The sequence below is a fragment of the Crocodylus porosus genome, unplaced genomic scaffold (genome assembly GCF_001723895.1).
Source record: "Crocodylus porosus isolate Cpor-Errol unplaced genomic scaffold, CroPor_comp1, whole genome shotgun sequence".
NCBI classification, from domain to species: domain Eukaryota; kingdom Metazoa; phylum Chordata; order Crocodylia; family Crocodylidae; genus Crocodylus; species Crocodylus porosus.
In genome coordinates this window covers 2750188-2776899 of record NW_017728949.1, presented here as the reverse complement: position 1 = coordinate 2776899, position 26712 = coordinate 2750188, and the positions used below count along the sequence as shown (strand labels likewise).

The window sequence follows — 26712 nt, the reverse complement described above, 5'->3', positions numbered from 1 at the left end:
AGACTGTAAAAGTTCTCCCAGGTAGAAATGAAAGTTCAACAACATTCAGGTAAAGAAATATCAAATATTTTATCAATATTTTAGCCAGTTTTTTAAAATGAATTCTTCATAATTTTACAAGGAAGAAGCAAGCTTTATCACCTGAAACCTAAGACCCACCTAAGCCTAGCTTATCACACCTCACTTATCTCCTCACAACTTTGTGCCACCTATCTAAAGACCTGGCAGCACCCAAGGGTTTCCTGGCACCCTGGTTGAGAACCACTGGACTAGTCTTTTTGGTCCAAAAATGGAACTCTGACAATGGAACGTTATATTAATTTGTAAAATAATTTCTGTTAGCCAAGAGAAAACTTGAGAAATTTCAGCTCCAAGTTATTTTTTTCCAGGAAGTGGTAAGTGCATAGCTTCCCCAGAATGTCTTTAACTGTACATGTAATTTTGCTTTAGAACTCAAAAGCGTTCACTTTGGAATGGTCTTTTGTCATTGTGAGAGAAGAGGCTTTTCCCCTTTATCCAAAAATTCTTAATATGTAAGGTCTGTGAAAATAATAAGCATAGAAATAATTTATTTTTCTGTGAAAGATTATTCACACATTCTCTTTCTCCAGCTAACTAATTTTCTTTCACTGAGGATTTTGATTCTTGTGTTTCTTTTGTCTTTTTTGGTAGTAGTGTCACCACAGCACAGTTCCTGGGATATCCAGCATTCTTATCTCCAGATCAGAGTATGGCAGATGGAACTGTTGAGAGAGAAATTTCTTCACCTGGTGTGTCCTCAAAGGGCTTAGGCATACTTCAGAATAGTCTAAAAAAGATTCCACCTCGAAACAGGCAAGCAATTATATGCACTTCTATGTACAGAATACAAAACAAATACTTCTTTAATTAACCTCATGTTCGTAAAGAAAGAGCCTGAATAGGAGGCCATGGGTGGGAGACATTTAATTCTGATGCTTACCACATGGCCTTCATATTGTCTTAGCTTATGCCATTTGGAAAGGTGATTTAGCTGCATTGGCAGAAAGACTCCCCTTAATTTAAGATGTATCTCCACTAGGAGATGCTGCTGACAGCTATATGTTACACAGAAGTAGTGGCAGAGATTCTTACAACGTAGGCAAGCTCTTAGGTGCAATTGTTTTCACCTTTCTGCTTGATAGCCAAATGGCAGGATACCCTGGAGCAGGGGCCAGCAACCCATGACCCACAGGCTGAATCTGGCTTGTGGGGAGATTTAATTTATCCCCCTAAGCTTGTTTGCCCAAGAATGCACTATTTAGCAGCTGCCTCCATCAACTGCTACCTCCTGCCTGCCATCTCTATCAACTGCTGTTTTTGCCTGTGGAAAACAGAGCAGTGTTAACTTGACCTACTGTTGTTGAAAGGTTGCCAACCCTTGCCCTAGAGACTTGATTGTTATTGGTCCCACCATTAAAATCAATGGACTGGCAAGGAAAACTGCATTTTAGTGAAGCGTAAGTATTGAATCTAGAGTTTCTTATGTTTAAATTGTAGAACATTAACCAACTTTCCACAGTAAGGATTAAAAACTAACATTGCATTTGAAGTGGTTCTAATTGATCCAAGTCAAAACCTGGGAGCAGTATAGGCCTCTTCACACACAGTTTGTCCCTGGAATGAATGGCAGTTAACTTGAATCAGCAGCAATGGTCCCAGGGAAAGGTGTTATCTCAGATACTTCAGGTACTTAAAATGGGACAATAGGCTTGTAATGGTGCTGTTACAGGTTACCTTTAAAACATTTAAAATCTTTTGAATGTTATGCCTCATAAAGTTAGAACAGTTTCATAGTAGTCACAGGTTATGGTTTAATGCTGTCTCAGACCTGCACAACTGTGACTTGCCACTAGAGGGCCTGGCAATGTGGATAGGAGCCAGGACTGTATTGCTCCTCAGGGGTGGAAGAGGGGAGGGGGAGGATGGCAGAGGTGGAGAAACAAGCATGGAGTCTGGGCTTTCCTTCCCTCTGCAGCAGTAGGAGCCGAGACAGAGGCAAGGATGGGAGTGAAATCTTGAAAAGCTGTTTGAAGTGAAGGGGCCAGGAGCAGTAAGGAGAAAAGAGTGAAAAAAAAGAAAAAAAGAAAATTAAAGAACTAAAATCTTGCATGTGTCTCAGTGAATTGGGATTGGGTCAGGGGAAGGGAGCTGGGTAGGGGGGCAGGAGTTCTGCTGGCTAGGATGGGGGAGGGAAGGAATAGCTAGGACACGAGGTTGAACCAGCATGCTCACTGCATAACACCAGGGCAGAGTTGAGTACTAGGGGGGTTGCAGGGCCCAGTAAACTGAGGTACAATGAAGTGACTGGCCATTAGTGGTGGGGAGGAGAGGGGAGGGGTTGGCTGGCATGGGGAAGAGGAGGCATAGCCACAGAGGGAGACCTCATGGCCTTAGCCCACCTTGGTATGCACAGATCCTTTAATTTTATGTAAACCATTTTTACGTAATTATTTAAATACAAGTCAAATACAAAATCCAGGACATTTAGCTCCAGAATAAGCTGGTCATCTGTTTCTGGCCTGACAAACAATCCTGCAGGTTTGGATACAAACTTACTGACTGATTCTTCTCTTTAGACTGGAAAAAATGAAAAATGAATATCGGGCACTAAAAACCTGGGACAAAAAAGCTGAGTATTTAGATGAACTCATCATGAAAAAGGGACCTAAAATGACCACAGGACAGCATATGGTAACTACAGAACACATAAAAAGTATTGTGTGTATATAGTAGTTTAATTTTCTTGTTGGTAAAACATTACCTGTAAAAACAGTTAAGAGTTACGATTGGTTCCCTATCTATGCATAGCCATTTTAGGATTTCTTTAAATTTATCTTTAATTCTAAATTACTTAGTTTTATAATTTTTTTGAAGATAATATGAGTACCTCTGTGATAGAGTAATGTAAGTCAGTATGAAAGTATTTAATTTATTTTATATAGTGCATTCAGTGTGTTTAAACAGGTGGTTCTTGGCTGGGGTACCACGAGCCTCCCTCAGGAGTGCCATGATGCAGGTGCTGTTGCCACAGCAGCCAAATAAAACTGCCTTGCACTCACTTGTGCTGCATTAGGGCTCTGACCTAAAGCAGGCTGGAACTGAGTTGGCTGTAGCCCTTCCTTCCCAGTCTGGTCTCTCCCATGTTCCTCCCAGAAACAGGCGTGCAGGACAGTTCCACACTTTCAACTTTGTTTCCGGGAAGAGCATAGGAGAAGCCAGACCGGAAAGTGCTATACAGCATGAGACATCTCCTGCCAGCTATATGCTGATCGGAGCCCTGATGCAGGAGGAGCACATGTACATGCCACAGCCCTTCCTGGAATGGCTGTGCAGCAGGCACATAGTGCAACTTTATCTGTAGCCAGTAACACCCAGTTGAGAAATAGTCAGATAAGCTGAGGCAGCACCAACAATGGTTTTCAAGTAGGGGTGCTGCCACAGTCAAAAAAGTGATGGAGGGTTGCCCTGACCCTGAAAAAGTTGAGAACTACTGGTCTAAACATCTCATAGATGGCTCATCTCCACATGCTGCTGTGGCACTGTTATTACTGTGCCATCATTTACTACTTCCTTTTGGAAGTATTAAAAGACAGCATACTAACAGCCCATACAGCACCATGCAGCCCATACTGCACCATGCCACACATAGTTATTTCTAGGTAATACATTGCCATAGCAACACATTATAATAGAGGAGCACGTTGCTACAGTGACATAGCTGTAGCATCACGGTTCTTGCCCACATACACTATATCATCATAGTGTGTTGCTACAGTGATGTAGTGTCATGTGTAGATGCACCCAGTAGCCTGTTGTAGCCATCTGGGAAGATCTTTGACACCTCAGTTTAGGTGAGGTGTCTGAGGGTTATCAAGACTACTGTTGGGGATTATAGACTTTAAATTTCAGTTTCTGGCTCATTGTCATGGAACAGTACACTTCCTGCACAAAAGTGTTCACGAGAAGGAAGCAAGCATAACTGGGTGGGCCTATAGCTTCTCATTTTGAATGCATGGCTCAAAGGAAAGACCCTGCTTTTATGGGCAGACTTTTGCCCTTTGCAGAGAGACTACATGCTTGTTCTGTATAAAAAGGACTTGTAGGAGAGGCAAGGCAGGAGGAAGGACTTCTTCTCAGTTGAAAGGCTGATTAAACCTCAGGCTCATGGAAGAGGTGAGATCAGATATGAAGGTGCTTGGCAGGACTGTTTTTTTTAAATTGATACTTTCATCTGCATTGGTGATAAAGGCATGGTAGTTAAGGAACTCTTTTGCTATGCCTTATGCTCCCTATGCTTGGCTAACTAGGGGAAGCTACTATCTGTGCTTAAGGCTTAAGGAAGCACCCCAAGTTCTTGCAGTGAGCCAACCACCCTCACAGTCTGTGGCCTGTGTACTCAGGGGGCACAGGGCCCAAATAGAGATTAGACCCCTGAGTGGTGGCAGCGATTACCCCAGGCTTGCGGGTGTGCTCCAGGAAGGGGGTTGACCAGAAGTTGGTGCCCATGGGGAGACAGTTGGAGCTTGGTAGGTGGTCATGTGCAGGCATACCAAAACCACCAAACCAGGGGGAGGAACTCAATCTAAAGTTCACCCAAGAACTGACTGAGGCTGTACATGCACGTGACATGGTTTTCATGGGCAATTTTAATTATCCAGATATCTCCTTGGAGAAACACTTGGCTAAGCTGAAACAGTAGCGATCCTTCCTGACCTGTGTTGAGGAACTCTTCCTGACTCAGGAGGTACATGGGCCAACCAGAGGTGATGCTCTGTTAGACTTGGTCCTGGGCAAAGGAGATGACCTGGTGACCAACTTAAATATAGGGGAAGTCTGGATGGCAGTGACCATGAAACTATCATGTTCACTGTTCAGTTTAAGGCAGAAAAATCGGATAGCAGGATTGAAGTCTTGGACTTCAGAAATGCAAATTTCAACAAGTTTAGGTCACTAGCAGAGCAAGTGCTGCAGGACCAGGGACCAGAGGCAAAAGATGTGCACTGAATTGTTGTTCCTTAAGGACACGATCCGTCAAGCACAAAGGAAGTCCATTCCCATGCAGAGAAAAGGTAACAGAAGGGCTGGGAAGCCCTCTTGGCTAAACAGGGAGATCATGGTCTTCTTAATAAAGAAGAAAGAGGCTTATAAACAATGGAAGCTGGGGGCGGGCCCTAAGGAGAACTATTCCACAACAGCCCACATTTCCGGGAAACAGATAAGAAAAGCTGAAGTGGCGACCGAACTTAGATTAGCAACAGGAATCAAGGACAACAAGAAGTCCTTCTTTAGGTACATAGGAAACAGGAGGAAAACAAATGGGAGTGCAGGGCCATTGCTCACCAACTCAGGAGTGCTGGTTACCCAGGAGAAGGCTGAACTCCTGAATGGCTATTTTGCCTTGATCTTTCACCAGACCAAGGGGAAAACCATACCAGGAAAGTAGAGGATGAGCACGGTAGGAATAATCACCTTCCTACTATTGCTGTAGAATTGGTGTATGACCAATTAATAAAATAAGACATATACAAGTCAGCGGGACCGGATGATCTTCCGAGAGTGTGGAAGGAGCTGGCCAAAGTCACTGTGGAACCCCTGGCAAAACTCTTCCACAACTCATAGTACTCTGGAGAGGTCCCTGAGGACTGGAAGAGGGCCAGTGTTGTGCCCATCCATAAGAAGGGCAGGGGGGAGGACCCGGGTAACTATAAGCCAATCAGCCTAACTTCCATCCTAGGGTAATTCCTAGAAAAGTTCTTCAAGGAGTCGACCTGCGATAAGCCTGCAGAAGGTAAGATTCTGAATGACAGCCAGCATGGCTTTATCACGGTCAGGTCTTGCCTTACCAGCCTCATCTCCTTCTATGACCAGGTAACTCACCACCTGGACATGAGAGAGCAGGTTAGCATTGTATACCTAGACTTCCAAAAGGTCTTTGATCTAGTATCCCATGATGTCCTCGCAAGAAAATTGGAGGATTATGGTCTTAACTCCAAGACAGTCAGGTGGGAAGAAACTGGCTGCAGGATAGGACCCAGAGAGTCGTAGTGAATGGGTCTGTGTCCTCCTGGCGAGAAGTGGGCAGCGATGTCCCACAGGGGCTAGTGCTCAGTCCAGTACTTTTCAACATCTGTATTAACAATTTGCATGTGGGGATGAAGAGCTCACTGACCAAGTTCGCAGGTGACAACAAGTTATGGGGAAGCGTGGTGACACTTGCAAATAGGTTACAGTTACAGGTGGAGCTAGAAAGCCTTGCAAGTTGGGCGGATGGGAACATGATGAAGTTCAGCGCTGAGAAATGTAAAGCGCTCCACCTTGGGACAAGCAACCCCCAACACACCTACAAACTTGATGGTACCAAACTGACTGGCATCACAAATGAAAGGGTTCTGGGGGTAATAATAGACCACAGTATGAATATGAGCTGGCAGTGCGATGCTATAGCCAGTAGGGCAAATAATATTCTGACATGCATCAATCGATGCATCTACAGCAAAGCCAAGGAGGTGATTCTTCCACTCTACACAGCACTGGTGAGACCGCAGCTGGAATGCTGCGTCCAGTTCTGGGCACCACCACACTTTAACAAGGACATGGACAAACTTGAAAGAGTCCAAAGAAGAGCCAAACGTATGATCAGAGTCTTAAAAGGCAAGCATATGAGGAAAAGCTGAGGGATCTGGGACTCTTCAGCCTGAGGAAAAGAAGGCTGAGAGGGGACCTGGTAGCAGCTTACTGCTACACTAGGGGAGTACATCAAGGGCTTGGTGAGCAACTGTTCACCAACATACCCGAGGTGAAAGCCAAGAGCAATCGTCACAAACTCCTGGAAGATCTACTCAGGTTCAACATTAGGAAAAACTTCTTCACAGTCAGGGTGTTCAGACTGTGGAATAAGCTCCATCCAGAGGTGGTGCAGTCACCTACCCTGGAAATCTTCAAGAGGGGACTAGACAGTCACCTTTCTGGGGTTACCTGGCCCCCAGTTATCTTTCTGCTTGGTGCAGGGAGCTGTACCTGATGATTTTCCAAGGTCCCTTCCGGCCTTACATTCTATGAATCTGTGAATGACCATTCTGACCTCATCTTCCAGCACTTACCCCATGCCATGAGGTCAGTGCTTAAAACAATAGAGGGGTTGAGTTCCCACCCTCTTACCTGTCCTCAGGCACATAAGCAGAGTGGGTTGCTTAGCAGCTGGAGTGATAGACACATAGGCGAGAGAGAGGGGGGGAAACAAACTACCTGCAGGGAGAGGAGGAGGCTGGAACAGGATTCCTTCAGAGCCTTACCCCCATGGCCTGAACTGGCCTTGCTCAGCCTCAGCCAAGGAAGCCACATGGGGGTGCTGGGCTGGGACAGGTCGGGCCACAGGGGTGGGGCCACCTCCAGCAGGTGCAGCTTAGTGATGGGGAAATAAGCGGAGTGAGCACAGTGTGGTGGCTTACCCTGTCAGTGAATGCAACCTAGCGCACATGGCCAGAGGTGGGCTGGGCAGCGGCTTACCTGGGCTCACTTGGAGGCACTGAGATTGCGTGGTGGGGTTGGAATTGTGCTGCCCCCCCCACTCTCCTCCCCTCCCAGCCTGTTGCGCTGCCTCCTTCCCAGTGCAACATGGCCGCAGCTTCTGGGGCAGAGGGCCCTGCCTGGACCAGTGCAGCATCTCCACCCCCCGCCCTCGTGCCCCCAGGGAGGAGGCAACTGGCTGATGGACGGGTTCTGGGGCAGGGCCTTGTCAGGCCATGCTGCAGCCAGTGAACTGGCACCCTGGGGAAGCACAGGGCCCAAGACATCATCAAGTTCTTTGTCCTACAGCCCAGCTGCATGCACACGTGTGTGCGTATGTGTATGCGCACGTGTGCATGTGTGTCTGGTTCTGTGTGTTTCTGTCTGCACATATGTGTCCAGTTATGTGTGTCTTTGTGTGCACGTGTGTCTGATTCTGGGTGTATGTGTGTGCATGTGCCTGCTCTCTGTGTGTTTGCATGTGTGTGTCTGTTTCTCTTTCTCATTCCTTTCCCTTTTCTTTCTCCTCTTTTTCTCTTCTTTCTTTCTGTTATCACAACATGCTTAACAAGAAAAGAATACACAACAAAAAAGGTAGTATTGTAGTTTTTTCAGCACTCTGGCCAAAAGCATTGCCTACCCTTGCCTACCCTTGCCCTAAGGTGACCACCTTTTCAAAATTGAAAAGCAGGACACATGCCTGCCTCTTTCTCCTCTCCCTCACATACCCCCCACAACGAGCAGCATGGCTGGAGTGAGTGGGAGTGGATGCAGGCTGCTTCCTGCAGGCTTGGGTCTCCCTGCCCTGCTGCCTTTCCCCCGGGAGCCCTATGCTGGCTATGCACCTCCTGCCCACGCAGCAGCAGTGGTGGGTACAACTCCACACAGCTACCACCCTCGCTGCTACCATGCAGGCAGGAGGTGTCTAGCCATGGTGGTGCAGCCAACACAGGGCTCCCTGGGGCAGGACAACAGGGTGGGGAGCCCTAAGCCTGCTGTGGGCAGCCTGCATCTGCCCCTGTCCCATGCACAAATCTGGGGGGGCAGCATGTGCCCCTCCCCATGCACCCTTCAGGAGTGTGCTCAGTGGCAGGGAGCTGCCCCCCTGCCCCTCTGGCTCTTTCCTGCTCCCCACCCTGGCCCCAGGCCTCATGCACCACCCTGGCTGGGCAGTGCCTCTAGCCCAGGGGTGGGCAAAATGTGGCCCACCAGGCCATTCTATCCAGCCCACAGAGCCCCTAAAAAATTAAGAAAATTAATATTTATGTGCCCCTGGATGTCTGTCATGTGGCCCTCAATGGCTTGCCAAAACTCAGTAAGTGGCCCTCCATCTGAAATAATTGCCCACCCCTGCTCTAGTCCCTGCCCCACTCCCTCCCTCACCATGGGGACTTCAATCTGCCCCCTATACCGCTTCCCTTCCATAGACCTAGCTGCAGGAAGCTGCTCTCCATGCTACCTGGATGGCTTGAAGCATCCCAAGCAAGAAGGAAGACTTTCTTTGTGTGTTTTTGTTGTGTTTGGCATTCCTACAGTTTATTGTTATCAGTTCATTGTTATAAAGGGTTTTTCCTAGTGTTATTAACAGTATATGAAATGTTACAGTGCAGAGCTATCTGAGATTTAACGTGTCAGTGGTACTAGATTTAATGCGCATTATTTAGAGTATGCTAATGCACATGTAGACACGCCCATCTAAAGTTTACAAAATGTCACTCAAAAGCAACTGAATGCCAAACTTTGGTGTTTATAATGTAGAACTCTAAAAACCTACAACTAAACTTTCCACTTTTCCTAGGCATTTCACTTCAAGGAAATGGATGAAAAGAGGCAAAAAACTTCTGGGGAAAGAAGCAGAACATTAACAGGTTTGGAAAACATTACAATTATATATATTTTAAAATAGAGAGTAGCAAGAGCAATGCCCAGACTTTTAGTTGTTGTGCCTTAGAAACCTTTACAACTCCAAAATAAGTCAGCCTCTCTGCTCATTAGTTTAAATGTTTGACCAGTGTGGAAATGGTTATAAATACTAGGGCGCATCTACACAAGATGCATTAATACACATTATCCTGATTTACTGTGCATTACAGGTGCATGTCTACACATGCGTGCCCTTAATGTGCATTAAAAATGGCAAAATTAGGCTAATTGCACTTAAATTTGATACTTGCAAATGCAAACCACCACTTCAATTTAAGGCCCTTTAAACCCCTGTGCTGTGCACATACCCAAACTTACCTGCCTCTGGTGGCGGGGAGGGAAGGAGAGGGTGAGCCGCTGGTGAGCAGAGCAGTCCCTCGGCTGCAGGGGGACTGGCGCTTCCCTCTGTTGCAGCGGTGGCTCCACCCCCCCCCGCCCAAATGGCACCCGCCCAAAGCACCCAGCTCAAGCAGTCCTGGAGGGCACTGCAGTTGCAGAGGAAAGCACTGGGTCCCTGCACAACTCAGGCAGGCAGGCAGGCAGGCAGGCAGTCTCCAGGGGGAAAAAAAAAAAGATCTTTGGCAGAGCCTGCTTTCCTGGACTGCTGCCAGGCTGTTTGCATGGGCTTCCTGCAGAGCCCCTGAGCTGCACGGAGCCCAGTGCTTCATTCCAAGGCTGTAAGGCAGCAAACTACAATTCCTTCTCAGGGTTTTAGTTTGCTGTGCCCCAAGTCACATAAGGCGCATTACACCACTGAATTTGCTACAGCAGCTGGAATTACTGTGCAATACACCACTGACACATACAAATACCAACATCATTAAAGCAGTGCAGAAGCATTTAACCCACTTCAAAGTGTCGTGTACGTTTCCTTCATTTCATCTACACATTTCATCTACACTGATTTTAGTGCCAAATCTCTGCGCACGTAGACACCTTCCAAAAATTACTTAATGTGCATTAGCTTAATAAGCATTACATTTAGTCACGCATATTTGCACATGTATATGCACCCATATAATAATAAAAGAGTTGTATTTTAGATTATAGAAGTAGTTCTAATCAGATTGAAACCATGCAGTCTAAATGTTGATGTTAGTTCAACCTTAAATTGGTTTTCCATGTAATTTAGGGAAAATCTCTGTGGTGTAGAAACTTTCATTCAAACCTGTGAAATGCATTTCCAAGTTTGTACTGCTAATTCATAATAATATGGCACTTTTACATGTGATTCAGGGTTGGGGGACCAGGGAGTACTTTAATTAGAGTGGCTCTGAAAGCTGCTCTAATTAAAGCACTGCCGCATCTCCTATATCAGCACCCCCATGCTTAAAAATGGTAGCAGCAGTTCTTGAACTAAAGCTTATTGAGCAAGCTTTAGTTCAAATGTCCTAGTCACCACTTTTTAAAGTGCAGAGACACTGATACATGAGATGCAGATTAGGGCAGGGGACAGGACATGCCTCTCCCCTGCAGCTCTTTCCAAGTCCCTTGCCCGTAATCAGGGAGCCAGATACACAAGACTGGCAGTTCAGGGCAGGGGACCTACCCCCTCCCCTGTAGCTCTTTCCAAGTCCCCTGACCCTAATCGGGAAACCAGAGCCAGGAACTCCCTGCTACCAGGGGAGGGGACATCTTCCCAACTCTGGCAGCAGGCAGCCCCCCTTGCAGCTGTTTCCTGGCCAAGGTGCTGCCTGCCAGCCCTGGGCTAGCACCCAGGGGGAGCCTGGAACCCCCTCAGTGGTGGCAGGGGTCCTTTGCAGGGCTTGAGAAAACTTGGTGCAAAGAGCAGCAAATCTGCTCCTTAATCCCCACATGTGTAGATGCCTGCCCAAAAATGCTTACTTCGGAGTAGTTTACACCAAAGTAAATTTAGGTTGGAGTAAGTGCATGTGTGGACACACCCTGTGAATTACTGTTATTAAGGGTCATTTTGAGCTTAATATAGAGTTCAATCACTGAAAATGATGTTTGTCTGCTACTGTTATAATAAAGGTTCTAGAGTAAAATATTACAAATCTCAGAAGGAAACAGTGTATTGTTAACAGGCCTGTAGATGATTTTGGGTGAAATTCCATGAAGTTTGGGACTTTGTCATCATGTGATCTAGCTAGGTTCTAAAATTTCCAAAGCAAATTAGTCTTTTTACTGATTTCATGCAATTAGATTTTGTTCCTTTAATTTGTTGATGATAATTAAAATGCACACATTTTACTTGATTATGTAGTCCTTTGCATTTTATATTACAAACATTGACATGATAAACAATCTCTGATTATTTTTTCCTTATCTGAAGTTTATTCAGAGTTACAGGGAGAGGATCTGTGTAAAACAGAGGTAAGGTATTTAATTCTTAAAATTTCATCGTATTTAATTGAATTAATTGTCAGTGTTCATATATAAGGCTTTGAAATAACCTTTTCTGCAGATTCTGGCAGGTGTCAGTTTAGCTCTGTCCTTTGCAGTAGCTGGGATAGGTGGATTAAGTCTGTCATTTTACTCAGTCATCAAAATCAGAGCCAATAGCAAAACTCCCTTTGACTGAAGCAGGGGTAGTTTTTTCTTTTGCTTGGGGTTAGTTGTTTGGAAGATTTGACAGAAAAGAGAGAAACTGTTCATCTTGTGTGGATTTTAGAGATCTCATAACACATTTTACACAAATAGAATTCTGTTCCCATGTCTTTGGCCAAACTTTTTTTTCTCCATCAGCAGTATACTCTGATTACCGTTTTTTACTGCAGGGTACTGGAAGTAATTTGTTTGTATATATTATGGAAAGATTGGAAATACTTGTCTGACACCTACTAGGCAGGGTGAAAAAAGACCTTTGCCATTTCACTCCCAAACAGCAGCTTAAAGGAACAGGACAGGCATACACTATTTATTGTAATATATTGCCAATACATTTTTTAAAATGTAACTCGTGTATATGTGTCTCCTGCTTTGTTACTTGCTTTCTGACTGCTAATAGATGATCATAGTTAAGGAATAGCAAGATTGGAAACAGGGTTGACGTGTAGGGGGTGCATCTGCACCCCCCCGAGTGTGGCAGTGCACCCCCTACAAAAAGGTACTTGCCACCCCACTGCCAACACCGCCAGAAGTGTCTGCGGGCAGTCCACTATTGCTGCTGCCAGAGGTGCCTGTGGGTGGTTGCTGACCCCTGGTCAGCAGTCGCCCCTCCTCCCTCCCCCCCACCGCCACCGCCAGCGCCGGCAGCATCTGTAGGAGCTCCACACTTACCACCATCCCTACCAAGCTCCTGCTGCTGCCAGCACAGCTGTGCCCCCCCAGCCACTGGGGGCACACATCATTCATGACTAGAAGGGACAGACTTCCAGAGGCCTTCTAGTCCCTGCTTGAGCCATCCCTGTCCAAAACTTCCCATGTAAATCCACTGTCTAACCTCTTAGCAAAACTACATAATCAACACTGACATAAAACTCAAGACATAACACCCTAGCAACACAGGCAAAGTAGGAGGACTACAGTGGCCAGTGTCCTGCTGCTATAAAATTTGTTAATATATACTCAAGATACGAGGAAGAGGGCTGTGGGTGAGGTAGGGCCATTGCTACAAAGGAAGGCAGAAACCCCCACAGTCAATACTAATCTGACTCTGGGGTGAAATTCCTTGTTGACCCCAGATAAGACGATCGGTCTGACTGAGAAGTGGGGCAAGGCCCTCTAGCCAGGAATCTCCAGGTTGAAATCCCAGCAGGAGCACTGGCACACCCCAGTCACGACCCCTGGGCTGGGGGGATGGGGGATGAGGGGACATTCCCTCCTGGCCCCATGCAGAGAGGTCATTCTGGTCATGTTTCATAGCTGGTAGGCCTGGAAGGGACCTGAGCAGATCACCAAGTCCGACCCCCTGCCATGGCAAGAAAGAGTACTGGGATCAAATGACCCTGGCTAAGTGATTATCTAGCCTCCTTTTGAAGACCTCCGGGGTAGGAGCAAGCACTACTTCCCTTGGAAGTTGGTTCCAGATACTAGCTGCCCTGACTGTGAAGTAATGCCTCCTGGTGTCTAGCCTGAACCTACTCTCAGTCAACTTATGGCCATTATTCCTCATTACTCCTAGTAGAGCTGGTCCCCCTTGGCCAGTTTGTAGATGGCCACCAGATCCCCTCTCAGCCTTCTCGTGTGGAGGCTGAACAGGTTCAGGTCCCATAGCCTTTGCTCATAGGACCTGCCTTGCCCTGATCATGTGAGTGGCCCTCCTCTGGACCCTCTCAATGCTGTCCACATCCCTTCTGAAGTGTGGCACCCAGAACTGGACACAGTACTCCAGCTGTGACCTGACCACTGTCGCATAGAGGGGAAGGATCACCTCCTTGGACTTGCTTGTGATGTCTTCCTACATTGTTTCTAGTATTTGTTTCCTTTTTATCTTTCTCTCTTCCTCCACTTCTGTCTCTTTTATGTTTTCTACTTTGTGTGCTCTAACTGCTCTAATATATTTTCAGTCTTTTCCATTTCTCTCCTGATTTCTTTCACCATCTCATCTTTTCAAGTCACTCCTTTAATTAGTCTCTTTTGTGGCCATATCCTTGCATTCACTTGCATACAATCTGTTGCAAACTCTCATCTCTTACTTCTAAGCTTTATAATCAGGCTTAAAGGTTTTGCCAGGTACCTAACAGGCAGAATACTTAACTGGCTCAGCCTATGTCAGGAGCATAAACAAGTAAATAACAAATACTCCCGTCCTTCCTAGAAGTCATCAGCTTCTAGTTAGTTGATGGGATCCTTTTGGAAACCATTTGCTTTGTATGCAAGTTTGATGCCTTGTATTTGTCATTCATTTTTCAGTATGTTTTTTCCCCCCTGCAAACAGGATAATACTGTTTCTTCAAAGTAAGAAAATTAAGCCAGCAATGCTTCAAATTAATAAAAATCAATATATTCAAAAAAATGCCAGTTTTGACTGATTTCATCCTTTTTAGAGGTCCAATCTTGCCCCCAATTAAGTCATTGGGAACTTAGCAACAAACTTCATTCAGAGCAGACCAAACTGTAATAGAAATACTGTAATTCTGCCACATTTTAACTTTATATATTCTTAATCTCCTTTCTGTGCCTTCTGTTTTGATTGGAATAATGTTGGATATTTAGAAGTCAAATAATTAAGGTACTGTCTAAGTGTAAGTTTTTGGTTGTTTTCTCTTTCAAATTTTTATCATAAAAAAATCAAATACATTATGCAAAAAAGCAGGCTTTAGGCCAGGTTTATCTATTACAGAAATGGTATGCAGATTATTAAACTGAAAGAAGTAGCAAACTAATGGACAGATTTAGTATTTTGCTGGTTTGCACAATGAATGTAGTTTACATTGCACTCATCTACATGTGCCATTACAGCACATGAATAAACTCTGGAACTTATTGCTTTGAAGTTCATTGCTCCCAGGCATGCTGTTTGAATGTGTGCCCAGAAATAATAAAGTCTGGAGCAATAAGCTCCATAGTTTATTCATGTGCAGAACGTTGAGCTGGGTCAGAGCAGCCCTACCTGCCAGGGAGCCTGTGGGGTCAGCTTGCCAGCCCGGGGGGCTTCTCCCCCCAGCTCAGCGTGCTGCCAGAGGGGTTGGCTGGGGTATGAGGATGCTTTAGTGCAGGGCTAGCCAGCAGGCAGCCCCCGCACTGAAGCACCCTCATGCCCCAGCCACCCAGGGCAGCACCAAGACAGCATCTACAGGCTTTTTTCCTCTGTAGCAGGATAATATATGTATTTTACAAGCACTATCCTGCTGCAGAATACATTAGTTTACTCTAGTCTAATAGGGGCGCACTTACAGACACTAAAATGTTTACTGAACAGCTAGTCAACTGCATAGTAAACATCCCGTATAGATGCACTCACTGTTTAATATTTTGTGGGTGTAAGATCTCAAGAGTTGCAGCTCCTTTTAAAGTTGTTTGGAGTTGTGCATCTGCTCAGTTAGGGCTGAATTTAGCCTATGTGGCACTATGTGAATGTTAAAAAAAAGGAAGTTACCTTAACTGGCATATGCTTGCTAAGTGCTTTTACTGTTCTGTCTCCCCTTTCTCCACAAAATTGATCGAGTTTTCTTCTGTTGTACTGGTAGAAATTTATAAAAGTGAATATGGCCTTTAAAATTGAAAATCGTGATTCTTTCTCACAGCTACCAGTTGCCAGATTGGTACAATTAATTTTCTTTACCGCTTGCAATATACCAGTTTGCACCCATTGCTTACCTTAACATTTATCTCATTATTGAAATTAGCACCAAATTTCTGTGGAAATTGCCTTATCACTGACTGCATTTGGCCTTTCACCTTTAAATTGTATTAGTAACTAACAGAGATTAAATGATTATTTTTTCTACTTACAGACTAAATTGAAAGGTTATTCAAATCTGTCCTTCAGAATTTCGGAGCAAGTACTGGAAACTACAGACAAAATGCATCATGGTGATTCCTCAGAATATGCAGAATCTGACCCAAAACTTCAGCCTCTTCCTGCAGTAGTTATAACATCCACATCAAGTGTTTCTCAAAAATCATTAATTAGGAACCCAAAGGAACATTTGGAAAGGACATCTTCAGTTTGTTTCAAACCTATGGACTCAGAATATGTTATTTCTGTAGTTCCAGACTGGGAAACAGAACTGGGAAAAAAACCTAACACAGAAAAAATAAGTGTTCTGGAACCAACTAGAACTGACCTTATAAATTTAGAAGATCATCCAGTAATACATTCTCAGGTATTGCCTAACAAAGTACAGATTTTTTTTTCAGTTATATCAGCACAATAAGAAGTTTAATTCAGTAGCTTCACCTTTTTTGTTTCTCCCAGATGGTTTACATGCTAAGAGAAAAATATATAAATATTTTAAATGCATTTCCAGTCATAAATGTTCTCTGACATACACATTGCAATAGTGGTGGATGACTCTTCTGCAGTACTAAGACAGTACTAAGGCATCGGTAATGTAGGTGTTATGGTATTCATTTTTAAATAACTTTTTACACATGTGAAAGTAATCTAATGTCCCTCTGAAAGTAATTGTAGTTGGAGGCCAAAGCCATAGCCATCCTTATCTTGCTTTGGGGTCAAACATGAGATTCCCTCTACCAAGTGGCTTGGTGCTTTGAGAGTTTCCTCCCTCACTTTGTATAGTTGGATGGATCCAAAATAGTGTGTGTATCATATCTTCAGAAAATAGCATTTGGAAGTAAAAAGTTCTGTTTGTGTGATGCTAGAAATTTAACATTATCCTAATCCAAAATTTTGGACATTTTGTAACTTAGTGTTGGAAACCATAATTTTTCTTTCAGGATTTTGCCTCTGGTATTTCAGAGAGAGCACGTATCAGTCCCCAGGTTTCAGTGAGTTCTGAAAGTGTACCAGTGATCATCGTAAGTGAGCCATCAGGTAAAAAAAACCTTTATTTTCTTTTTATTTATAGTTGTTGGTAATCCAAAAAGGCCAGAGTCCATATGTAATGTGGCAGAAGTCTTCAAGGAACAGAAGAAAGTATTTATCTTGCACATATTGCAAATCTGAGTAATGTATTTAACTTGGATGTGACACATTCAGAAGAAAAGTTTATATATTTCCTATATATACTTTATTATTCCATATTTTCCGTAAGTATCCATAAGAATATAAACATTTGAGATTATCAAAACAATTATTTGTTTTTGAGAATAAATTATTTTTATATTGTCTTATGAGTACCCAAATAAAAACTAAATTTAAAAATAACTGAGACAGCATGTTTTCATTGCACATTCTTATATTTTCATTCTTTTTTAGGTAAAATGGCCAAAAAGTTGCAGCAGTTCCCTCTTAAAGAGATTGAAGTAAGTAATATCCCATTTATGAATATATAGATTCAATAAAATACAGATATTTGAAACCTGATGATACAGCTTTCAAGATTATGATGAGATAGATAACTTGCAAGTTAATATAATCATTCATTTTAGGCTATGTAGTACAGGAAAGAAAATTTCATCTCAGACTTTTGACTTTTTCATCATAAGACACAGAGAAGGTTATACATCTTTTTTAGATTATTTCAAACTTTCTGAAGTGTCCCTTAAACTCAAATCCTGATACTTAGCTAGGAGTGTTTCTGTAGGTTTGACACTGCCAAATTCAGTGTGTCTAGGACAAGTGGTTAGGCTGTTGATGGGTGCAGTATGGCAAACCCAGCAGTCCCTGGTTTGTCAAGGTCCACTGCTGAGGAATGATGGGCATCCCTTGTAATTGTGTCTGTCTTTGGTGGGCAGTTTTGTTGGCTGTCATTCAAATCAAACTGGACTACTTCCTGAATCTGTGGGCTAAGGTAGGGCAAGCCATGAGATGGCAAGTACATCAGAAAATGTGTTGAGTTAATAAGGCAAAACGTTATCATCTTACCCTGAGTCTGGGAGGTGACCTCAGGATGGGTAGTGTCAAATGAAATGGGGCCAGAGTATGGTAGGGAAATGTCAGTGAACTCAGCTGCCACAAAATTTGCTTTCTGTTGAACTAGTTAGTCTTTACAAAGTCCAAATCCATTAAATTTTGGTATCCATTAAATACTCTCATTTTACTTCTCTTATGCTGTATGGCTTGAGCACACAGCTCCAAAAGTGTGCCCTTCTGTATCTGGTATTTCTTCAGCCATAGTGCTGATTGCCCTAGTTTTACAGCACATTTTGATCATGCCACTTAGTGCTTGTGTCTTGCACTCAGAAGCACTACTGTAGCTTGTGCAAATGGTTAGTGAATGTCTGCAACACCCAGCAATTTGCATTGACTGTCTGCACCATCCACTTCCAGTTTTCTAATTGTCACTCCTTTATGAATAGCAGCCATGTAGCAGTTGTTGAACTTCCACAAATACAGAAGAATTTAAAATAGATACAGGATCTTTACTAATCTGTTTGGCAGCAAAATGGCGGAAAGCTTGAAACATAATGCAAGAAGAATTTGTGGAATGAGTCAAGGGAAATGCTGGTAATGAAAAAGTAAAATGAAAACATTTGGTGATAGAACAAAGGGAATTGTGGACAAGGTTCCCTCTAAGCTGCGCGTATGCACAGCTGCGCACAATAAAAAAATCTTGCCACGCAGTAACTTTTTAATGCCACACAGCTGCCCAGAAAGGAGCTGGGCTGCGGCTTCCTATAAATTTTGGGCATGGAGTGTGGCAGAGGCACCAGGCCCAGTGCGAGACACTTACAAGTGGCAGGTTACTTCTTGGCTGCACAGGGGCCACTCTGCTTTGCTCCACCCCTCTCAGTTTTAAGCCCTGGACATTGGTCAGCCAGAGGTGGGAGATGGGCTGGGAGCTGGTGCTGGTGCTGGTGCCCCCAGAGGTATTGAGAGACTTCCCAGGTGCAAGGACTATGGGGGTTTTGCTTGCCTCTAGCATGGGGCATGGTCAGCTGTCTATGTCTGTTTGAACACATCTTGCCCTGCCACTGGCATGGTAAAGGTCTCAGTGCTCCTGTTGTGTGTCCCGCTCCCATCCTGTGGCCCACAGTGGGGTTTTGGGGCAGGGGCTGCTCTGGATCTACAGTGTGTGAAAGGGGCTGGAGTGAATGTTGTGGACCCCTTTGCACAGTTGTCTGTCAGCATATGTAGGGGCCCCACCTGGGATTTCCCAGGAGGTCCCTCTAGTCTTATGCTCCTGAATGCAGGCATTCTCCTGGTGCGTGCTGAAAGGGGGAGGTGGGACCAATTCAGGAACAGACTGAAGTGGCGCGCTTACAGATTGCTATACCTTAGAGGGAACATTGATTGTGGGAGCTTGAACCCAAGCCCCTTACAGAGGTGGGTTGGATTACCACAACACGCTGAAAAAATGAACCACAAGGCAGCAGGCCAATCAGTGGTTTGGGGAAAACTGGGATGCTTAGCTACTACGCCCATGCTTTCCTTCCAACCATTTGGTAAAATGACACAAAGGAAACAAAGTGTATATACATTTAGTGAAATTGTAAAGCTGGCAGTTAGATGATGGGATCTTCTAGTCACATCCACACTTCCTAGTGTAGATGTGAATTTAGATTAGGAAAGTAAGCCTACCCTAAGCATATACAGAATTCCAGAGGTTCCAGATTGCAGATTATTTCTCAGTATTTGTCATGAATATTTGAATAATGCCTGCAATCCATCTTTAATACCTTTTATATTTTGACCCTAAGTTCTTTTTTCTTGTGCCTTGTAGAAGTTAACTGAAATGCAACCAGTATCAGGGAAGTTTGAGAGGGAGTGTTTAGGTGAGTAAGGATCAATCCTTCAATCAGAGGCAGTTACCGGATATGCTGGTATAGGTCTGTCTGTCTGGTACTTGTATTCTGTATTTTGAGGAAGACACTGTGTGTATATGTGTGTACCAGAGGGCTTTTGTTCTGAGCAGTAGGAGATTGAAGGCATTTTTGCTTATTTCCCCAGCTAAGCTTAATTTAGAGGTAGGGCTGCTCTAGGCATAAAATCCTGATTACCGGTAACCAGTGCCAATTCCTAATGGGGCAGCTAACAAGGGATTTTTTAGGGGAATGGATGTGATGGTTGTTGTTTTTTACCTTGTTTTCTTTTGTGTGTGTATTTGGGGGTTTCTCCTCTTCCTTTTGCTTTCCTGCAAGGGTCTTTTACCCCAAGGTTTTTCTTAAAAACTTAAAGGGGCAGAGGATGGCAACAATAGCATTCACAGGGCATGTCTACACATGCACATTTGCTGCACAGTAACTGAAATTACTGTGCAGTACAGGTGCACATCTACTCATGCATGCTTGTATTATGCAGTAAATATGTTGACTTATGCTGATTTAAATGTAAATTTGATCATGCCGGTATCAAATTTGCGCAGGTGTCATCATGCAGGTATCAGATTTACTCCTAATTATTTACTGCATTGAAATGCACATGTAGACACCTCACTGCACAGTAACACTGTGTGCGGACTGACTTTGGACTAATTTTAGTTTCAAGTCAGTCCACATACAGTGTTAATGCACTTTAACACCTGCATGTGTAGACACTGGCCTAGTCTCGCTTACTGCACTGGTACTTACTGAGTAGTAAATTTAAACTAGTGTAAATGCACATGTAGATGTACCCACAAAGGACTTTCTAAGCAAGGCAGGGGAAATGACCATGACAGGACATGTAAGCTGTTCAGTCTATGCCATCTTTGATTGTTTCCATCTAACCTTACCCAAGCTCCCAGATGGAGTACATAGGACTATCTTATTTCCATTTACAACTATGTTGCTTTCTTCCATGGCTCTTCCACTCCACAGTGCCCTTCCTTTCTGGGCAACTGTGGTGGTGACACACCCCCACAGAGTTTCAAAGGGGCAGAGGCAAGCTCCGCGGGTCCCAAAGCCCTGAAACAGACCCCCCACAGGGAAAACTTACCTCCTGCCAGCCTGGCAGTGCAGGAACCGGGACCATGGCTGCAGCCATGCGAGCCGGTGTCATGCTGGCTGTTTAATCAGCTGTTCCCCACATGGGGAATAGCTGGACCAATTGCGGCAGCTGCACCGGCTGTGGTACAGAAGTTTAAAAGCCCAGGCAGTTCCTGCAGGGAGGGGGAGCCAGAGGAGGAGAGAGGAGGTGAACAGCACACCAGAGGTGCTGAGGCTTCTGCGGGGAAGAGGAGTGGCGCAGCCAGAGCAACACCGGTGAGCAGGGCAGGGGAAATCTTTGAGCCCCCTGCTGGAGGCAGAGCAGGGGGAACACTTCAACCCCATGTAGGAGGCAGAGCAGGGGAAGCACTGCAGCTCCCTGCGGAAGGCAGACCAAGGGGAGCATTTGAGTTCCCTGTAGGGAGTAGGGAAGAGGCAGCATTTGAGCCCCCGGTAGGAGGCCAGGGGAAAGGAGGCAGCTCCACGTCCGTCCCCTCCCCGGGAAAATATTTTTTCTAAAGAAAACCAAAGAGATAGAAAGAGAAGGTTGAGGCATCAAGGTAGGAAGGACAAGAGCCGATCGAGCGCACTTGGATGTGGGTGCCCTCACCTGAAGCCAGCGGCGAGCAAGCCCACGGGGTCAATGCCACCATCACACCATCACCTATCCGGTTGGCGAGTGGACAAGGTGTGGGGGAGGCGGAGCCCTGTGGAATATTGCGCCGAGTAATCGTGAGTCTTGCCATGGTCAGGAAGCCCTTCCAAGAAGATATCCACTGAACCCCCTCTCTTGATAGCTGAACATCAAAGTCGTGGCAGGAGAGTTGAGGGGAGGGGCTACATACCTGACAGGCCATGCTACCCATAAGGCCCCAGGGATTACAGCAACCTTCTCATGTACAGACCATGCAGCTTTTGCAGGTTTATTCTCAGAATGGAAATTTTGTGGGATTCTTCCAGCCACTTACTCTCTCCTCCCCCCCTCTCCCCCTCCCACCCCATCTCCCTAGGTTAAAGCTCTTATTATCAGTCAGGAAAGCCTTAATCCCAGAAGGCTATTTTTTCTCTCCATATTCAGGTGCAGCCTATCCTTGGAAAAAAGTCCTCTATCTGTGACCGCCTGTCAGTGGTCATATATCCTCAAACTATCTTGGTAACACCAATCCATGAGCAATCCATTTATCTTCATTGTCTTGTCTTACCTTCTCCCTCCTCCTGCAACAGGAGAAATTTGATTGAGTCAACTGATGTCGTAACATAATTGTCCTTAATCCTTATCAGCGAGTATTTGGCTATATTATTTATTCCCACATGAAGAATGACTAGTAGATTTTTCCCTGCTCCCCTCAGAATCCTCTTCAACCTCAGGTTTCACCTCTCCTTATCTTTTCAAAATCCTGTCTGAACTCTATTATTGTTGTTAACTGTTAATCTACTTCTCCAGAAGTGCCATCATGTGGCATTTTATGTGTGGATAACTGACATCAGAGACCAATTTAAAGATTAAATAATTTGAACAGCTTACACATCCTGTCATGCTCATTTCCCCTGGCTTGCTCAGAAATTCCTTTCTGACCATGTCATGCATTTACACTGGCTTAAATTTACTGCACAGTAAGAAGGAGTAAGCTGGCGTCTGTCCACTTCTGTGAGATTCCTGCACCAACATTGCACAATCTCCCGCTCCATGACTTCCCTTTCTCTTGCCAGTAACACATTGCTCCGCACTACAGTCTGCAATAAGCCTGAGTCCAGCATAGCCCACACCGTTTTTCCCCTCCATTTTCACTTCCACCATCAATGCAGGCAGCTCATCTCACACCTCCGAGTCGATTCTGGCCCCATAGCCACACAGCCCTACCTGGGTCGTTGATTGTGGGTGGACGCTCCCGGTCATGTTGGCTAACAGCGTCTGTTGTCTCACGGCTTGATCCTGTAGGCCTTGTATTATTTAGCGTAGCTGATCCAAGACTTGCCTCTACGGTTCCAGGTCTGGGGCTAGTGTCTGCTCTCATTTCCCTTCTTTATGGACCTAAGGGTTCTTTCCCTCATACGGGCGAACCAACGTCTTATGGTACATACTGCTGTATGAAAAGTTCCAAGCCAGTGCACCATTGTAACAGGGGGTCTTCTCTGGGCTAATTTGGTCTTTGGCCTGCCTGCCTGTTTCTGGGCCAACCACCCACCTTCTCACCTGCCATGCCTTGATGCTAATTAATTAATAGTTGTTAATTAAGTGGGAGGCTGCCCATTTCTTGCCCTGATGCCAGGGGGCGCTATCTGCGGCTCCGTTCCTCCCCTACACCGCAGCCCAAGCCTCGCAGATGGTATTTATAAATTCCTTTTTTATGTTGGGGTCTCAGCCACTGTGGGCTTACCTCTTCTGTCTTTAGCTAGACCTGTCAGTCAGAAACCCACTAATCAGGGCTTGACTCCAAGGCTCTAGCTCTCAAAGACTTACTTGGGCTCCAGCGCCCTCTCTGGCACTGAGGTCTGTTCACCCCCAAGTACTGCACCCCCTCTGGTGCTGGGGTCCCCATACTGCAGTGGGCCCCCAGTGAGGCTTGCCCCAAATAGCCTCGGCCCGATCCTCCGGGTATTAATATCCAACGCAAAACATAGGCTTCTATGGCCATAGAATGGAAAGAGGATAATAAAGAAATAAGATGCAACATGCCTGCTTACTTAAGGTGGTCATGCTTCTGACTCACAAAGTGACATATTCTTCCAGCAGAGACTGCAGCTGCAGCACCTCAGTCATTGGAAGTCTCCCTTTCTGCTGCCCCTCTGGCCTTTTCCACTCACCTTTTGTAGAATCCTGGCCTTCCTCTTCCTGTCACCTGACCAGCTGGCAGGGCTTGAGCCTTAACCCCTACTTGACCGGCTGGCCATGACTGGAAGGGTCTGGATTTAAAGAGACCACCCAGTCTCTTAGTAACAGGGCTATGGTTCCCTGTTACAGGGGGGCAGTGAGGGTACTGACTGCTGTTTGATGATGCCTCTGATGGCACTCAGAAAATCAGAGGTTCCTGGCTAGATGGCCTTGTTCTTTTGCTCGGGGTCGTACTGATCACCAAAATTGTGTGCAGAATGAAATTTTGCCCCTGGTTGAGTTTGACCTGGATTGTGGGATTTTTGCTTTCCTCTATAGCTTTGGGCATAGTCAGTTTGCTAGGATCTTCTGAACATATGTTCACCAACTACTTTCTTATGTTATGATGGCAGGGCAATCAGTAGGTTCCCTGTCTTCCATGTTTTTACCATTAATATGTTATAGTGTTCTGGACATTTTGGGTATTGTGCCCTGTAGTTGTATGTAAGGGTTTAAAGTGAGTCTGGGGATCTAAACCAAATCCTGATAACCAGTCTAAACCTACTTTGCTGCAACTTCAAGCCATTGGTTCACATCCTACTCTCTGCAGCAAGAGAGAAAAGGTATTTTTCCTCTACTTGGTGGTAGCCCTTCAGATATTTGAAGACTGGTATCATGCTTCCTCTTAAGCGTTTCTTGCACAACCTAAACATACCTGTTTCCCTCAGCCTCTGCCTGTACAATTTTTCTCCCAAGTCCTGCATCATTTTTGTCATCCATCTCTGGACCCTCTTTAACTTCTCCACTTTTTTTAAATTTGGAGTCCAAAACTGCACACAATACTAGCTTTTAATCTCAGGTGTGCCACCAACTCTTTGTGTGGTCTTGGCAAAATCCTTTAAAATTTTAAACCAAAAAGGTCTTCTTTGGGTGCCCAAAATTAGACATTTAAATATTTACATAGGCAAGTTTGAAAAGTCTGTTAGCAAATAAAAGCCTATTATCAAATAAAAACCTGTTTGTTAAGATCCTGGGGTAGCCTAGGGATTGACATGACACCTTGTTCAATGAGCGACAGAAAGGCTTTATTTACTACAAGTATTCAAAGTCAAATGAGTCCAAACCAAAGCAAAGTCCAGTAATTAGCTGTAAGGTGATGATTTCTCACCAAACAGGTGACAAGAGAAACAATCTGTTCCTTCCAGCATCTCAAGATGACTGGGACACAGCAGCAGTTGGTGTCAGACAGATTTCTCACTCTTGAAGCATGCGCTGTTAGCTGTTCCATTTTTTTCTTATACTTGTAGTCCATCATCTTCAAAGTATTCTTGTAGTTGTGTAAATCAAGAGTCCCAAGCAGTATTTGACAGAAAAACCCTATTAATCAAACTGCTCATTATCAGTTATCAGGAAGTTCCAAATTGAATGGATTACCTTCCTCAGTGACAAGAGGTTATCCATTTCTACTAAGTTTGGAACATATCAAGAAACTGATTAACAGTCAGGAAAAACACAAGGTTTTGGGGAATGTCCTTGGAAAATCAAGGAAACCACTAGCCAAAACAGAAGAAAATCAGGAGGATACATCTATCACATATGGAGAATGACTCTTCCTGTATACAACATGAGTTAATTGCAAGAGAAATATTTACCATGCTAATTAATCAAGGATATAAATTTCACAGGGTTACATACCAGACAACTAGGAGCCTGCTTAAAATCGTCATGAATATAGTAAGATAATCTGGAAGGGATACCTCATTATTTCTTCTCGGATGGCCTAGCCATGAACTTACATCCTCTTGCATTATGCAGTTAGCACTAGTATTTTGTATTTTAACTTTTGTGAGTAGGCCTGAGCTTAGCATGAGTTTCAGAGTCATCAAGTCTGATTGCCATGAATAGTAATGTAACCCAGTGCCGGCACACTAAGGCTGGGTGATGCGTCAGATTTTGTATCCTCAGGGTGCCAGTAACTCTGGGACCCCTCAGGCAAACTGCTGACTGAGGGGTCCTGTGAAGAAGTGTGTGCCTCACCCTCATAGCCCAGGAATTTGCTTTGAACCCAATGAACTTATTATTCTTTATTATACACAACCGATTTATATATAGAAAAATAAACAAACAAAAAATATAATAACCATAGTTAACAATAAAACTAAACATTTAGATAAAATTTACAACTACAACATTAGGTGGATAATTCCAGCACGCTACAGAGGAGAGGAGGGAGAGGGGGAGGGGAGTCCCCACTTGTGTTAAATAACCTCAATAACTAAATTCACCTTGTTATAACCGTTTAAAACAGTCCCCACATCCCCTTCTGTCCCATAACTCAATTGATTTCCTTCTGGTCACCATCCACTTCCCATAACAATAAATGGCAACACGGCTATAACTATGATCCACCACTAGATGGCAGGTGGAGGCGAGGGTTCTGCTGCTCCAGGGAAGATGGTATCCTTCCTGGTAACACAGCAAAACGGGCTCTGAATAGCTACGGCAGGCAATAAGCTCCCTTTTGTTTCCTTCTGGAAATACACTTCCTGCAAACGCTAGTGATTAGGTGTCCCCTCACACAATCATGCTGGTTTATTTTGTCTCAGCCCACTCCTTGAGGCTGTCTCCCCCTCCCAGCACATCCACCCACAAATAGGGGTTTCCCTCTGCAGTAGGCCTGTGTGAAGCGGCTAGTATTTGTTTCAGATTTGGCCAATTTGGGGGACAGTGATTCAATCTGATGATTCGAATCACTGTCCTGAGTTGATTCAGCCAAATGTGCATGAGCCCCCCAAGGCCACTGCAGAAGCTGGTGAGCCTGGGGTTTTTCTCCGTTTTTTCTTCCTTAAAGGGCCAGAGCTGGGGTGGGTTGAGCAGCCATAGGGGGCTGGGGGAGTGAGACGGGGGGCCAGAGGGCTCATGGAAGAGCCCCCCCATGCTGCAGCAGGGATGGCCCCCCCTGCCCAGCAGCACCTGGTGAGTCAGGGTTTTTTTTTAAAACACGGGGTGCTGGTGCTGGGCAGGACAGCAAAGGAGGGACTGGGGGAGCAGGCAGGGGATGGGGCCTAGCA

General features: G+C 44.9%; 1 protein-coding gene across 1 annotated transcript in view; it reads left to right on the top strand.

The window, feature by feature from the left end:
• The window catches only part of ALS2CR11 (amyotrophic lateral sclerosis 2 chromosome region candidate 11), a 59399-nt gene that overhangs the window by 26582 nt on the left and 6105 nt on the right, over positions 1-26712 (top strand). The window contains exons 8-14 of the mRNA XM_019553501.1: positions 673-834; positions 2598-2712; positions 9326-9427; positions 11707-11787; positions 15813-16184; positions 16759-16855; positions 17240-17286. Coding sequence (XP_019409046.1) covers positions 673-834; positions 2598-2712; positions 9326-9427; positions 11707-11787; positions 15813-16184; positions 16759-16855; positions 17240-17286 — 976 coding nt within the window. The remainder of the gene's footprint in view (positions 1-672; positions 835-2597; positions 2713-9325; positions 9428-11706; positions 11788-15812; positions 16185-16758; positions 16856-17239; positions 17287-26712) is intronic.